Below are 15,103 nucleotides of genomic sequence, written 5' to 3'. Positions count from 1 at the left end.
TATAACTATGTGCTTAATTCTAAAACTCTGGGCAAAACCGTCAATGAAAAAGACCTGGGTGTATGGTTGGATGAAAAACTCATATTCAGTGGCCAGTGTCAGGCAGCTGCTACAGAGGCAAATAAAATAATGGGATGCATTAAAAGAGGCATAGATGCTCATGAGAAGAACATAATTTTACCTCTATACAACTCACTAGATTGACCACACTTAGAATACTGTGCACAGTTCTGGTCTCCGGTGTATAAGGAAGACATAGCTGAACTGGAGCGGGTGCAGAGAAGAGCGACCGAGGTTATTAGAGGACTGGGGTGTCTGCAATACCAAGATAGGTTATTACACTTGGGGCTATTTAGTTTGGAAAAATGAAGGCTAAGGGGTGATCTTATGTTAATGTATAAATATATGAGGGGACAGTACAAAGACCTTTCTGATGATCTTTTTAATCATAGACCAGTGACAGGGACAAGGGGGCATCCTCTATGTCTGGAGGAAAGAAGGTTTAAGCATAATAACAGACGCGGATTCTTTACTGTAAGAGCAGTGAGACTATGGAACTCTCTGCCGTATGATGTTGTAATGAGTGATTCATTACTTAAATTTAAGAGGGGACTGGATACCTTTCTGGAAAAGTATAATGTTACAGGGTATATACACTAGATTCCTTGATAGGGCTTTGATCCAGGGAACTAGTCTGATTGCCGTATGTGGAGTCGGGAAGGAATTTTTTTCCCCAAGGTGGAGCTTAGTCTTTGCCACATGTTTTTTTTTGCCTTCCTCTGGATCAACATGTTAGGGCATGTTAGGTTAGGCTATGGGTTGAACTAGATGGACTTAAAGTCTTCCTTCAACCTTAATAACTATATAATGGTTAGCTGTGAAATGTGTGATGTTGTAACTTAACCATGTAAATAATGATTTTAATTATTCTGTTCGTGTATGATATTGCTTAAGATATATTCACTAGGTACATATGACTCTGTATTATCTTTAAATTCAGAAACATATATTTACATTTACCTTTTGCCAGTACTCTCCTTAAATTACACACATGATTTTGCAGAATAATTAAGCTCATACACCTTGCCTAGCAGCCTTCCTAGCAAGATATGTAATTATTAGCAGTAATATATATAGATAGAATGTATTCAGAGACAGACTTAACATTTTCTCAATTTATCATATACTTTTGAACTAAAGTGGATAAAACTGTCTTTATGTGTCCATGTCATCTATTTTCATTAAGAATTAATTTGAGACAATTTCTAAATTGAAAAATTAAAAGAATTCAGAAAAATGCAAAATTCAAAAGAAAAAGTTAGCATCCAGTGCCACTATGTGTCCCACAGGTTTCAGCAAAACCACTTCCACCGCTGAGTTGGAGGAGCAAATTGAGGCTACTCCTGGTGCTGTAACACTTGCTCTCACTTCTCCTGATGTTACTGTATCCTGTTTAACTGCAACCCCAAACAAAAGACTTACTGAAGAAATCCTGGTCCAAGCCATTGAACATGATTTGGAATCAAGCATAACCATGGACCTACAGTCTTCACCAGCAGCACAAACCCAAAGCTTGCGAAGACGGCCAAGAAATTCTGTACAGATAGAAAGAGCTAAAGAACTTGCAGGTGTTACTCATAGAGGTATCTATACTATTTTATTTGTGACCCTTTGAAAGCCATTGATTAAGGCCATGGTCACTTATGTTTGTCATATCATGGCTAAAAGTACCAAATTTGTTTTTCCTTTAAATCAACCCATTTCGAAAAATATATTTAAAAAAAATATATAAATTATTTTTATAGTTAAAACTCACCCCCAGGAACTAAAAGGGGTTAAAGAAGCTAAAAAGTAAATTAAACAAACAATCTAACTCCAAAAATTGATCCAAATATGTCATAGCATGAAATGACAATACAATCATTGACAATGGCCATAAAAATGAATTTATTTATGGTTGATTTTTCATCAAGTTCTGTTCAGGAAGAAATGTTAACATGTTTTCTTCCTTTTTGAATTATGCTGAATATCTTATTTAATGAATATTCTCTTAATTTTTCTTATATTTTCTTTAAACGCCTGGGATAATCTAAAATAATCGAAATGCTTAATGTGCAGGTAAAACATTGGCATACTGTTTTCAAAAGCATCAATATATATATTTTGGGATGCAGCCAAACTATCAAGATTGTTTAAAAATACTGACCAAATCCCATAATTAGGTTTGATAACAAATTTAGTAAATTTTACTTTCATCTTTCTTTATTTTAAATTTTCTCTCTGATGATTTTTTTGTAGTATGGAAAAAAAAATCAATTTTTTAAAGAATGAATGAATTAATTTGAAATTAATTTCAGAATACCACAAATTTTTTTTCTACGTTTTTTAAAATATTGCAAAATTACAATGTAAAAATGTACCTGCTTTTAGTAATGTTTTTTTTTCTAGATATAGCTTCTTCCCCTCTTGACCAAAAAGATCAACTAAGAATTTCAGTTATTATTAATCAATCATGTCATTTGCATTGTAACTGCATATTGGACTCTTAGCCATTATATGGGATAAAACAACTAATTTAACGATTGTTAAGATACCAAAGTAAACTGCTGATAAGTTAATTTTAAATTGTCAGAAGAAAATCTCCTAATATTTCCCATAGTACACATAGGATCAAGACATAAAACTGGCCATATATTAGTATCCCAAATATAACTGTAAGCAATCAGTGATAATTATGTATTTTTCTTGGGATATTAAAATTTATGTTTTTTTGTTTCATGACAGCCATTTTGAAAAAGTTAGAGAACTACAATGAACTGCCACCACAGTAGTAATAATAATGCATGAAGTTGTGCCATAAGCTAAAAAAACCCTAAATAAATGAACGGAAAGAGGAACTTGTATCTATTAAGCTCCATACACCCATAATAGAAAAATGAGCAATACGATATCTGTAAATTTTTAGAAAAAAAAAATATCTTTATTGACACCAAAGACATGCAGAGATTATATAAAAACACATAAAATGAAAAACAAAGTATATAATTGTTAGGCAGCAGAGCACAGTAGCCATGTCAAAATAGAACAGGCTAGAGGTGCAAAACAATCTATCACAGGAAATAGGTACAGGTATATAAATACTATAATTGTAATGAGACTTCTGAAAGGCACAAAACAGTACTATATAGATAGTTAATTCATCATGAAAATAATCAAGATAGAACAAAATATTGTAATTAATATACATAGAAGTGCATTGTGAATATGTCAAATTAATAAGGCAGTAGCATATTAGAAATAACATATTATGGCATAACTGATCGAATGGCACAGTACAAAATAGGAAAATGAACATCCATACTACCAATGTATCACTCACAATGTGGACCTGTGAAGAAGAGAGAGTCATGGACCTCACGCGTTACTCCACGATCATGTGATTTCCTCAGGGATAAAAAAGTGACAATAGTAAGCTCAGCTATATTGTTTTTTGTTAAGACAAACAATATATATGACAAATTGTAATTTTGTCAGCAGGTTGTGATAGAATCTATTGTGGACAAAGCATAAAATGTCAATATCTCATAATTACTAAACTTTTATGTTAGCTCTAATTTTTGAGTTAAGAATATCTGCACATTTTTAGTCATTAGGTGCATTTGTTTCATTCCATGAGCAATAGCACTAGGAAAAAAAATTCTAGAATTGCCTAAGATGACATAAACATGTTTGTGTTCTGGACTTATATTCGTGTTCTAAAACTCAGCATGACTGGAGCTCTTTATTGATAAAAAAGGAAAATTGGATGGGAGAATGGAAGCATTTTTAACCTTTTTACTTGGAATATCTTTAATCTCCTTTCCGGACAAGATTGTGACCATATTTTAAAACAGGACCGATTTGTATAATGTATATACTCTTTGTATTTTCTTTTAACTTTAACAGTATAACTATACATTTTAGAATAGAATTTACATAGTTAACAATAATGTATTATGGTAATTCATTTAAATTATGATAAATAAGTGGTAAGTGATAGTTGTCATAGTTGTCATAGTAGTAGCAGAAGTAGTAAAAGTAATGATAATGTTCTATTATTGCTAGTTAAAAATAATGTATTTTTTACTTATCTACATTGTTTAGGGTTAAGAACTATTTTAAATTTAGTTTTTAAAGCTAAAACTAGGAATAGAAAAAAATAAAAAAAGGTCACAAGAAAACTCTGTGTTGCAAAGCTGTATGATCCTTGGGCTCCTTGGACTGAAAGTATATGAAACCTGAAAATGTCAATACTTCTTTATCCCCTTCATGACCTTGGGATCTTCCGTTTTTCCGTGTTCGTTTTTTGCTCCCCTCCTTCCCAGAGCCATAACCTTTTTTATTTTTCCGTCAATTTGGCCATGTGAGGGCTTATTTCTTGCGGGACGAGATGTACTTTTGAACGACATCTTTGGTTTTACCATGTCGTGTACTAGAAAACGGGAAAAAAATTCCAAGTGCAGTGAAACTGCAAAAAAAGTGCAGTCCCACACTTGTTTTTTGTTTGGCTTTTTTGCTAGGTTCACTAAATGCTAAAACTGACCGGCCATTATGATTCTGCAGGTCAGTACGTGTTCATTGACACCTAACATGTCTAGGTTATTTTTTACCTAAGTGGTGAAAAAAAATTCCAAACTTTGCTAAAAAAATGCGCCAATTTCCGATACTCGTAGCGTCTCCATTTTTCATGATCTGGGGTTGGTTGAGGGCTCATTTTTTGATCGCCCGTTATTGCATTTTAATGCCATGTTGTGGCGACCAAAAAAATGTAATTCTGGCGTTTTGAATTTTTTTCTCGTTACGCCGTTTAGCAATCAGGTTAATGCTTTATTTAATTGATAGATCGGGCGATTCTGAACGTGGCGATACCAAATATGTGTAGGTTTGAATTTTTTTTATTGATTTATTTTGATTGGGGCGAAAGGGGGGTGATTTAAACTTTTATATTTTTTTATTTTTTTCACTTTTTTTCACTTTTTTTTAACTTTTGCCATGCTTCAGTAGCCTCTATAGGAGGCTAGAAGCAGGCACAGCACGATTGGCTCTGCTACATAGCAGCGATCTGCTGTTTGCTGCTATGTAGCAGAAAATCAGGTGTGCTGTGAGCACCGACCACAGGGTGGCGCTCACAGCTGCTGGGGATCAGTCTCAAGGACCTCTATGGTTACAATGGAGAAGCATCGCCGACCTCCGATCATGTGACGGGGTCGGCGATGCGCTCATATCCGCCCGGCCGGATGCGGTAGTTAAATGCCGCTGTCTGCGTTTGACAGCGGCATTTAACTAGTTAATAGCGGCGGGTGAATCGCGATTACACCAGCCGCTATTGCGGGCACATGTCAGCTGTTCAAAACAGCTGACATGTCCCAGCTTTGATGCGGGCTCACTGCGGAGCCCTGCATCAAAGCAGGGGAGCTGACATCGGACGTACTATCCCATCCGAGGTCAGTAAGGGGTTATAGTACTAACTAATACTACATTAAAAAAATATATAGTGAAAGTAGAAATTTTTGCTTGAAAAGGCAGAGGTATCAGGCTATGTTTCCAAGATGAACTTTTGGTGAGTTTCTTACGCTGCATATTTTTGAATAAGTGCAAGTAAACAATTTTAATGGGTGCAGAAATGATGCAAAAACTTTACAACATCAAAAACTCACCAGAAGCTCAACATGGAAAAGTAGCCTCAATGTTTCAACAATGTACTTTGTTTTTTTTTTGTTTCTTTGTTTTTTAAAATCATACTCATAAGAACGCATATATGCTGTTTGATGTCAAGTGGTCTTTGGGAAAACCTAAAATAAAGAAAAAAACAAAAAAAATAAAATCTCACAAATAATAGTAAGCTGAAAAATAATCCAATTTAAGTAGTGTAAAAAGGTGAACATCATATTTAAATGTTTGGTAGAATTAAATTAAATTAATTAATTAAATTAATCATGAGTGCAAGGCCCCCCAAACTTATCCGTTTGTAATGATAATAGCAAAATAAAAAGCAAGCAGCACTCCAAAAAATTGTCAAAAAATGGTCTTTATTAGCCCATATGGTGTGGCAGCAAATCAAGGGCTTGAGAAAGGTTGGTCATAACCAAAAATTTGCCACACCATATGGGTTTATAAGGTAAATTTTTTGGAGTGCTGCTGGCTTTTTATATTGATAGATAATAGATAGATAATAGATATAAGATAGATAATAGATAGATGATAGATAATAGATAGATGATAAATAGATAGATGATAGATAGAAAGATAGATAGATAGATAGATAGATAGATAGATAGATAGATAGAAGATAAATAGATTAATAGATTAATAGATTGATAGATAACAGAAAGATTAAAATAAAATGACTCAGCAACAGCTTCAGAGAAAAGGATGGGTGCTAGCCCACTAGTTGTAGCCCAAAAACCAGATAATATAAAAAAAAAAAAAAAAAAAAAAATGACTTGATGCTTGAGAGAGACTCTGTGGAGCCAAAGTGTTGCCTGTTGCCTTTATGGCCCATTGACAGTTTCACAGGACTTTTGATAGTTTTCCATTTTTGAGTGCCCCTTTTTTCTTTTAAATAAAGATAGATAGATAGATAGATAGATAGATAGATAAATAGATAGAATGGTAGAAGTCTCACGGGCTTTTATGAATTTTCCAATTTGTGTTCTTAGTACCTTTGTTTTGCCAAGGTGGATTACAATGATAAAATAAAAGTTTTAATATAAACCTTAAAAATGTAATGATACAATTCCCCTGTGCTATGTGCTGACTGATCCAGCAAAATTATTAATCACAGGACTAAGACAGAAATTGTGTTTATCAAGACAGAATATGTCCAAAGACTATGGCGTTAGTTCTCCTAAACTATCTACAGGGTGGGCCATGTATACGGATACACCTAAATAAAATGATAATGCTTGGTGATATCAACTTACTGCTTGTGGCACATTAATATATGGGAGGGGAAACAACTTTTCAAGATGGGTGGTGACCATGGAGGCCATTTTGAAGTCGGCCATTTTGGATCCAACTTTATTTTTTCCAGTGAGAAGAGGGTCATGTGCACACATCAAACTTATTGAGAAGTTCATTCGAAAAACAATACTGTGCTTGGTTTTAACCTAACTTATTTATTCTTTCATGAGTTATTTACAAGTTTCTCTTTGTTTACAGCCATTAACATGTCGCAGAGGCTAACACGTGAGGAGCTGATAGAAATTGTTTTGATGTCTGGTGAACGCAGTTCCCAGGTCATTGCAGCAGATTTCAATGCAAGACACACTACGCAAGAAAACTGTCACCATTCCCATGTTATTTAGGTGTATCCATAAAAATGACCAACCCAAAAATGTTTGCCTCATCACTGAACATAAGTGTAAACTGAGGGTCCTGTTCCAATTTTTGTTTTGCCCATTCTGAAAATTCAGCTCGCCAATTTGGCATCAGTCGAACATCCCTTCGGCAGTTATTAGCTACTTACAAAATACAGCATCTCAGTGAGGATAATCCAGATCAGCGTGCTGAATTTGCAGAATGGGCAAAACAAAAATTGAAATAGGACCCTCAGTTTACACAGAACATTATGTTCAGTCATGAGGAAAAACATGGAAATGGTGACAGTTTTCTTGCGTAGTGTGTCTTGCATTGAAATCTGCTGCAATGACCTGGGTACTGCATTCACCAGGCATCAACACAATTTCTATCCTCTCCTCACATGTTAACCTCTGCAACATGTCACTGGCTGTAAACAAAGAGAAACTTGTAAATAACTAATGAAAGAATAAAGTTACGTTAAAACCAAGCACACCATAGTATTTCTTATGAATTTCTCAATAAGTTTGATGTGTCACATGATCCTCTTCCCATTGGAAAAAATAAAGTTGGATCCAAAATAGCGGACTTCAAAATGGCCACCATGGTCACCACCCATCTTGAAAAGTTTTTCCCCTCCCATATACTGATGTGCCACAAACAAGAAGTTGATATCACCAACCATTCCCATTTTATTTAGGTGTATTCATATACACGGTCCATCCTGTATTTGTTATAATAATAGGAGAGACTAGTGTTGAGCATTCCGATACCGCAAGTATCGGGTATCGGCCGATACTTGCGGGTATCGGAATTCCGATACCGAGATCCGATACTTTTGTGGTATCGGGAATCGGTATCGGGATTAATATCAATGTGTAAAAGAAAGAATTAAAATAAAAAATAGGGATATACTCACCTCTCCGACGCAGCCTGGACTTTACCGCTGTAACCGGGAGCCGTTGTACCTAAAAATGCGCGCTTGAAGGGCCTTAGATGACGTCGCGATGCTCTGATTGGTCTGTAGCGGTCGCGTGACCGCTACGCGACCAATCACAAAGCAGTGACGTCACCTAAGGTCTTTCAAGCGCTTGAAAGACCTTAGGTGACGTCACTGCTTTGTGATTGGTCATGTAGCGGTCACGCGAGCGCTACACGACCAATCAGAAGCTGCGGACATCTTCTAAGGTATTTCAAGCGCTTGAAAGACCTTAGGTGACGTCACTGCTTTGTGATTGGTTGCGTAGCGGTCACGCGACCGCTACGGACCAATCAGAGCACCGTGACGTCATCTAAGGCCCTTCAAGCGCGCATTTTTAGGTACAACGGCTCCCGGTTACGGCGGTAAAGTCCAGGCTGCATCGGAGAGGTGAGTATATCCCTATTTTTTATTTTAATTCTTTCTTTTACACATTGATATGGATCCCAGGGCCTGAAGGAGAGTTTCCTCTCCTTCAGACCCTGGGAACCATACAGGATACCGTCCGATACTTGGTGTCCCATTGACTTGTATTGGTATCGGGTATCGGTATCGGATTAGATCTGATACTTTGCCGGTATCGGCCGATACTTTCCGATACCGATACTTTCAAGTATCGGACGGTATCGCTCAACACTAGGAGAGACTCATGATATAATTACACACCATATGTAAAATATTCTCGTAACAGAAGTTTATAAAGGGGCAGCTATATATTATAGCATTGCTGTAATTCACAGCTACAATTTACAACAGCTGAGATACCATTGGCTCCTTTATTTTAGTAGATCTTTATATACATTTTTCTAGATTTTCAGGAACTTGTGTTCTTTTTGGAGGATTTTTTATGTGTCATTTTATTTAGTACTCTATTTTATGTATTAACTTAATAAAAGTATTTTTTCAATCATTGCTGCTGTAATCCCTGGCTGCTGGTATATTTATGTAGTGAAGTGTCTGGCATTAAATTTTTCTATTGCGACTATTGCAATTGATTTAATAAATTAGTAAGTTTGATTTTTTTCATTTTCCTTGAAATTTGCATTGTTTCTTACTTTGTCAGTTAATTGATTCTTTTCGTTCCAATATTAATAAGCTGGTCATTAGTTTCACTATTACTACAAGCGGAAACTATCATGATTATTAATTGCTATTCAAATTAACATAATACATTAAATCACTTTGAAAATAGTTTATAATTTAAGTGATAATTAAAAATAAAGTGGCTAATCATCACCTGCCATGTATGGGGTGGGCTCGCTGCATGGACCTACTCCATTCACCAGCTTCCGAAAAGCGCCGTACATATATAGCGGATGTAATGAACGGGTTAATGATGTTTTGAGATTGAGCATTCTAATATTTAGATTTTCTTAAATTAAAATAGTTTTTCATTTATTTAACAATTAAAAATATAGTGGCTAATCAGATTAAGCTTATTTTGATATCAAAACATCATTAATCTCTTATTGACATCCACCTTATATGTACGGCACACATCGAAAGTGGGTGTATGGGTAAAAACAGTAAAAAGTAAAAAAAAAGTTTTAAAAAGTAAGAAAAAATAAAAAAACTAAGTTCCAATCACCCCTCCTTCCCCCATTGACAAAAAAATATGAAGAAAATACACATTTGTGATATCGCTGCATTCAGAAATTTTCGATCTATCAAAACATAAAAGTAGTTAACCCGATTGATAATTCTTTAACAAGCAATCAAAAAGTCATATCAATTCCAAAATGGTACTAGTAAAAACATTGTCTGACCCCACAAAAAATAAGCTATTTCACAGCTCCACCGACTCCACAGAAAGATAAAAATGTTACAAGCCTCGTAAAATGGCAACACAACCCCCAACATTTTTTGTTTGCAAACTTCTGATTTTTTTCTACACTAAAATAATTAAAAAAAGGTCTTGTTTGGTATTGCCATAATCGTACTTATGAGGAGAATCATTTTGTATGGTCACTTTTACCATAAATTGTACATCGTGAAAACGATTCCTAAAAAAATAATGTCAGAATTGTATTTTTTTTCACATTTTCACAGCATTTGGAAATTTTTTCCTGTTTTCGAGTACATTATGTGGTAAAATGTATAGTGCATGTTAAAAAAAACAATCCCTCATGTCCACATGGACATAAAAATAAAACAGCTTTGGCTCTGGGAATAAGAGAATGAAAAAACGGAAATGTAAAAGCGGAAATTTGCTGCTGCATGAAGAGGTTAAATTATTGCATATTCTAGTATTTATATTTGTTTTTTGGGAGACTACAACATTGCACTAACACTCAAGAAAGTTGAACAAGGTGTTTCAAGGTGTTTCAAATTGTTTACCCGCTACAGAAATGTATTACATATCTTCAAAATAGGTGATAAATATCATGAGAATGTGTGTCCTAAATGTCTGAAATTAATGAAGCAATATGGCTGCACGTGGCGCTGTCTCTCCACTCAGTATCCATGAGATTTATAGAGATAACTGAGCAAAGAGCTCAGATTTCTCCATCACATCCCAACCACAGTAAAATGTAAAAAGCAGACGTGAGTGGCCCTTTAGAAATCCACACTTGCTAGGTTCACTAAATGTTCCACATAGATTTGTCAAATTTGATTTGCCATGAATATCAAAATGAAAATGCCACAACATGCCCAGAAAATAAGGGGAGCATGATAAAAAGAAAAAGAGAGAGATTTGTGATATCTCCTTGATTGGCGAAACATCATTAGGCTGCTTGTTGATGCTTCAGCAGTATGTGAAATGCCAAATCAAATTTCAAAGTGATGGAATTTGTGGAAACTGCGAATTTCAAAAACTTTGATTCAATGTTAATCCTGGGTGAATCGGTACACTCATCCATGGTAGCAAGGGACCAGGACCCCCATTTTGTAATTGTTGAAGAGCACTCTGAGGGTCAGTCATTTATTATAAAATTGATGAATGTCTTTCATGGAAAAACATCTTCAATCCTTTCAAAATATTTGACCTGGTTTGGGATTTCAGAATAAAAATGTGCCCACAAACTTAATTGTCTTACAGCTTTTTGCGCATGACAAAGAATATGTGATCCATGAAACAGTACATAATTTACCTGATTTAATCTGTAACATGGACTGGAATCTCCAAGTGAAAACCAAAACTGAAGTTAATGTATATATATATATATATATATATATATATATATATATATTTCTTCCCTGTTTTGTCCAATATAAGTTCTCCAATTTGGGGGAAACATAGTGACAGTTTACAAAAGTAGAATACCCAGCTGGAACAAGCAAAATTCATAACTCATAAAATTATCTTAACTGTGCCAGGGAGCTGTACACTATTTTCTATTCCATGTGTTCTGCTAGGTGTATCATTTGGTATCCTATAGCTATCAAGATTAGTTAGTACATTAATTAGTACAAGGTAAAATATTTTTATTTTTATTTATTAAATCCCCTTTTTGACTGTAAATTTGATGACCTGCAGTTAGGTCATGACTGAAAGGTGAATAATATAAATTTAGCTATGATGTTTAGGGCAGGTGCAGGCGATCATATTTTTGGTCTCAGTGCGGTCCGACAAAACATTGGATTGCACTCAGACCAATGTTAGTCTTCGGAGCTGTGCACATCTCCAATTTTTTCTTTGTACAGAAACTATTCAAGGAAAACATTGCTGCATGGCTGAGGTTGACGCAATGTTCGCATCTGAGAACATCGGAGCACACTGTCATAACACTCTGACCAAACTTCAGAGTGTCATTTGCATGATTAGCCCAATTCTCTTGGATGAGTGAATCTATGGCCCTCTGCATCTGCCCTTGATGTTACTCTGGGTGCCACAATTGCATGTTGCTTGAAACTTTAGTCTTTCAGTAAAACTTTGCACATTCATTGATACCCATATTTATACACTATGCATAAGGAATTTACTTACTACTATAATGCGCAATGCAAACAAGCTTAAGATGCTTAGCAATTATCTGACATATTGCTCATTAACATCACAATATCTTTTATTGTACAGTGCTTAATTAGGCATAACATGATACCGTATTACCATTACTTATTGTCACATCATTCCATGCACTAACTATAACATTACGGCTTAATGTTTGAAATCATCTTGCTGTTAAGTAGAAGACATTGCAGCTTCCATTAAGCATTTCCCAGAATTTACTAAACAGTCCTATGATCTGAATCAAATGAGCGACGAGTGTTAGAAATAAAAACAGAGCAAAATGCTAACTAACTACTTTCCTGAATTAATAATAGAACATTCTAAAAATGAGTCATTTTTCTGTTAGTATTAAAATATAATATACTAGATGGTGGCCTGATTCTAACGTATTGGGTATTCTATAATTTGTAGGTTGTATATAGCACAGGCTACGAACTATATTGCACAGTGACATAGTATATAACACAACCGACGTAGTATATAACATAGCTACGTAGTATATAACATAGCCACATAGTATATAACACAGTCACATAGTGTATTGCACAGCTACGTAGTGAATTGCACAGCAATGCAGTATATTGGTCAGCGACATAGTATATAGCAGAGCCACGTAGTATTTAACATAGCCACATACTGTAGTATATTGTAGAGGGACATAGTATATTGCACAGGCACGTAGTATATTGCATAGACACGTAGTATATAACAGAGCCACGTAGTATATTGCACAGTCACCATAGTATATAACAGGATATAACAGAACCGACACAGCCACATAGTATATTGCACAGCTACATAGTATATAACACAGAGCACGCAGTATATTGCACAGCCATGTAGTATATTGGACAGTCACGTTGTATATTGCCCAGCTACATAGTATATAGTACAGAGATGTAGTATGTAACAGAGCCCACGCAGTATGTAACACAGCCCATGTAGTATATAGCAATGTGGGCACTACATGCATGGTTAAAAAAGACTTAAAATAAAAAATAAACATATACTCACCTTCCGAAGGCCCCTTAAAGTCTTGGTGCCTGTATGCAGTGCACGCGGCAGCTTCCGGTCACAGGGTTGGTATGAGCGCAGGACCTGTGATGACATCGCGGTCACATGACCGTGACGTTATGGCAGGTCCTTCTCGCATAGCATCCTTGGCACCAGAACCTGCCGCTTGCGCTGCCAAGGACAGCGCGTGACGTCAGATGGTGAGAATAACCTTTTTTTATTATTATTATTTGTAACATTAGATCTTCTTACTATTGATGTTGCATATGCAGCATCAATAGTAAAAAGTTGGTCACACGGGGTTAATAGCTGAGTGAACGGAGTGCTTTACACCGCGGTCCGTTAATGCTGGCATTAACCCTGTGTGAGAGCTCAGCGCTGACTGCAGGGCAGTAAAGCAGCAGCCATTTCGCTGCCAGACTATGGCCGTTGCTGATTGGTCGTGGCAATGGTCATGGGCGTTTTGCCACGACCAATCAGCAATTGAATTTCCATGACAGACAGAGGCCGTGACCAATGAATATCCATGACAGACAGACAGAAAGACAGAAGGACAGACAGAAAGATGGAAGTGACCCTTAGACAATTATATAGTAGATGCCTAAAGAGGACAAATGAGACATAGGCAAGTGATGCAACATAAAAGGTGGGCTGTTTTTTTCTGTAATATACAGATGTTTCCTATTAGTGTAGACTTCACTCCAGTTTGGAAGTTTCTTGGATTCAGGTTATGGCGGGTGAGATCTGAAGAAATACATAAGTATGTGATTTCCAGAATTTTCTGAGGGACTGTCAGGGTTGCCTTAAATTCATGTATTTCATGAATATAGGCATACCATACATAAATGTAGGCATTTCATACCTAATGCCAAATTGCAAGATTCATACCTGCATAATAAGTAAAAGATGTTCTTTGTGTCTGCCCAGCTTAATTACTTTCTCCATCAGCTTGTTGTTTCTATTTTCCTCATGAGAACTACCAAACTCTAAAGCATGGATCTCCATCCTGTGGCTCGTGGGCCCCCGATGTGTGGTTTGCTGCTGTCTATCAGCTTGGTATATTGACATTAAAGAGAATTTGTAAATACACCCCGTGCTGCTGATTTATTGAAGATGGCAATTCTCAGGAATTTATTAAACATGTGTTTTTTATTCAATACATTTCAAAGTGACAGGCTCTTCTTTCTCGGGAAAATGACCCCAGAAAATTAACTTTATTCCTTCCGGCAGCTCCAGCTGAGTCGGCTGTGAGTCAGTGCCAGGTTGTGATTACAGCTATATCAACCTGCATGTTAACAACAAATCTGCATGTTAATAGTGGGTTTTACATGACATGTACCTTTTAACAAAATCATCACTAGAGTGCTTATTAAAGCTTTAAATTTAGACGTTGGTATTCTACAATGAGTTGACATTAGCACTAGTTTTGAGAAGACCCCTGGACGTTTATTCCAAAGTTCTGTTCGGTTACCAGAACAGTTCCCGAACTTGAACAGAACCTAAACCTCATTGAACAAAATGATGAGTTGAACTTTTGACCTGTCTCTCTCTCACTTACCCTGGGACTCTGAACATTGCAGTGGATTTCTGGGAGAAGTCTGTACTCGGTGTTTAGTACCGGACATCAACTGTCTGGTAGTATCCCCAAACTTTTAAGTCCAGGTTCACTCATCTCTAATTAGCACTGTACATATCTGTAGGTTTCTAATAACAAAGCACAGCTATTGTTAGATAACACGTCCTCATCTTTATCTGGACTTGATAGTGTAGGTTCAAGGACTATTAATTCATATAGTCCATTTTATTAGAATTTATACTGT

The 15,103-nt window shown here is 35.9% G+C and overlaps 1 protein-coding gene across 7 annotated transcripts in view; it reads left to right on the top strand.

The window, feature by feature from the left end:
* CSMD3 (CUB and Sushi multiple domains 3) overlaps window positions 1-15,103 on the top strand; it is a 1,888,113-nt gene that overhangs the window by 856,232 nt on the left and 1,016,778 nt on the right. For 3 of the 7 annotated variants that reach the window (XM_077271098.1, XM_077271097.1, XM_077271096.1), the window contains exon 7: window positions 1,350-1,643. The exons of the other annotated variants lie outside the window; for them this stretch is intronic. In XM_077271098.1, the coding sequence (XP_077127213.1) occupies window positions 1,350-1,643 (294 nt within the window). The remainder of the gene's footprint in view (window positions 1-1,349; window positions 1,644-15,103) is intronic. 7 annotated transcript variants of the gene reach the window in all.

The sequence above is a fragment of the Ranitomeya variabilis genome, chromosome 6 (genome assembly GCF_051348905.1).
Source record: "Ranitomeya variabilis isolate aRanVar5 chromosome 6, aRanVar5.hap1, whole genome shotgun sequence".
Lineage (NCBI taxonomy): Eukaryota > Metazoa > Chordata > Amphibia > Anura > Dendrobatidae > Ranitomeya > Ranitomeya variabilis.
Note: the sequence above shows the minus strand (reverse complement) of the source record. Positions and strands in the feature narration are given on the sequence as shown.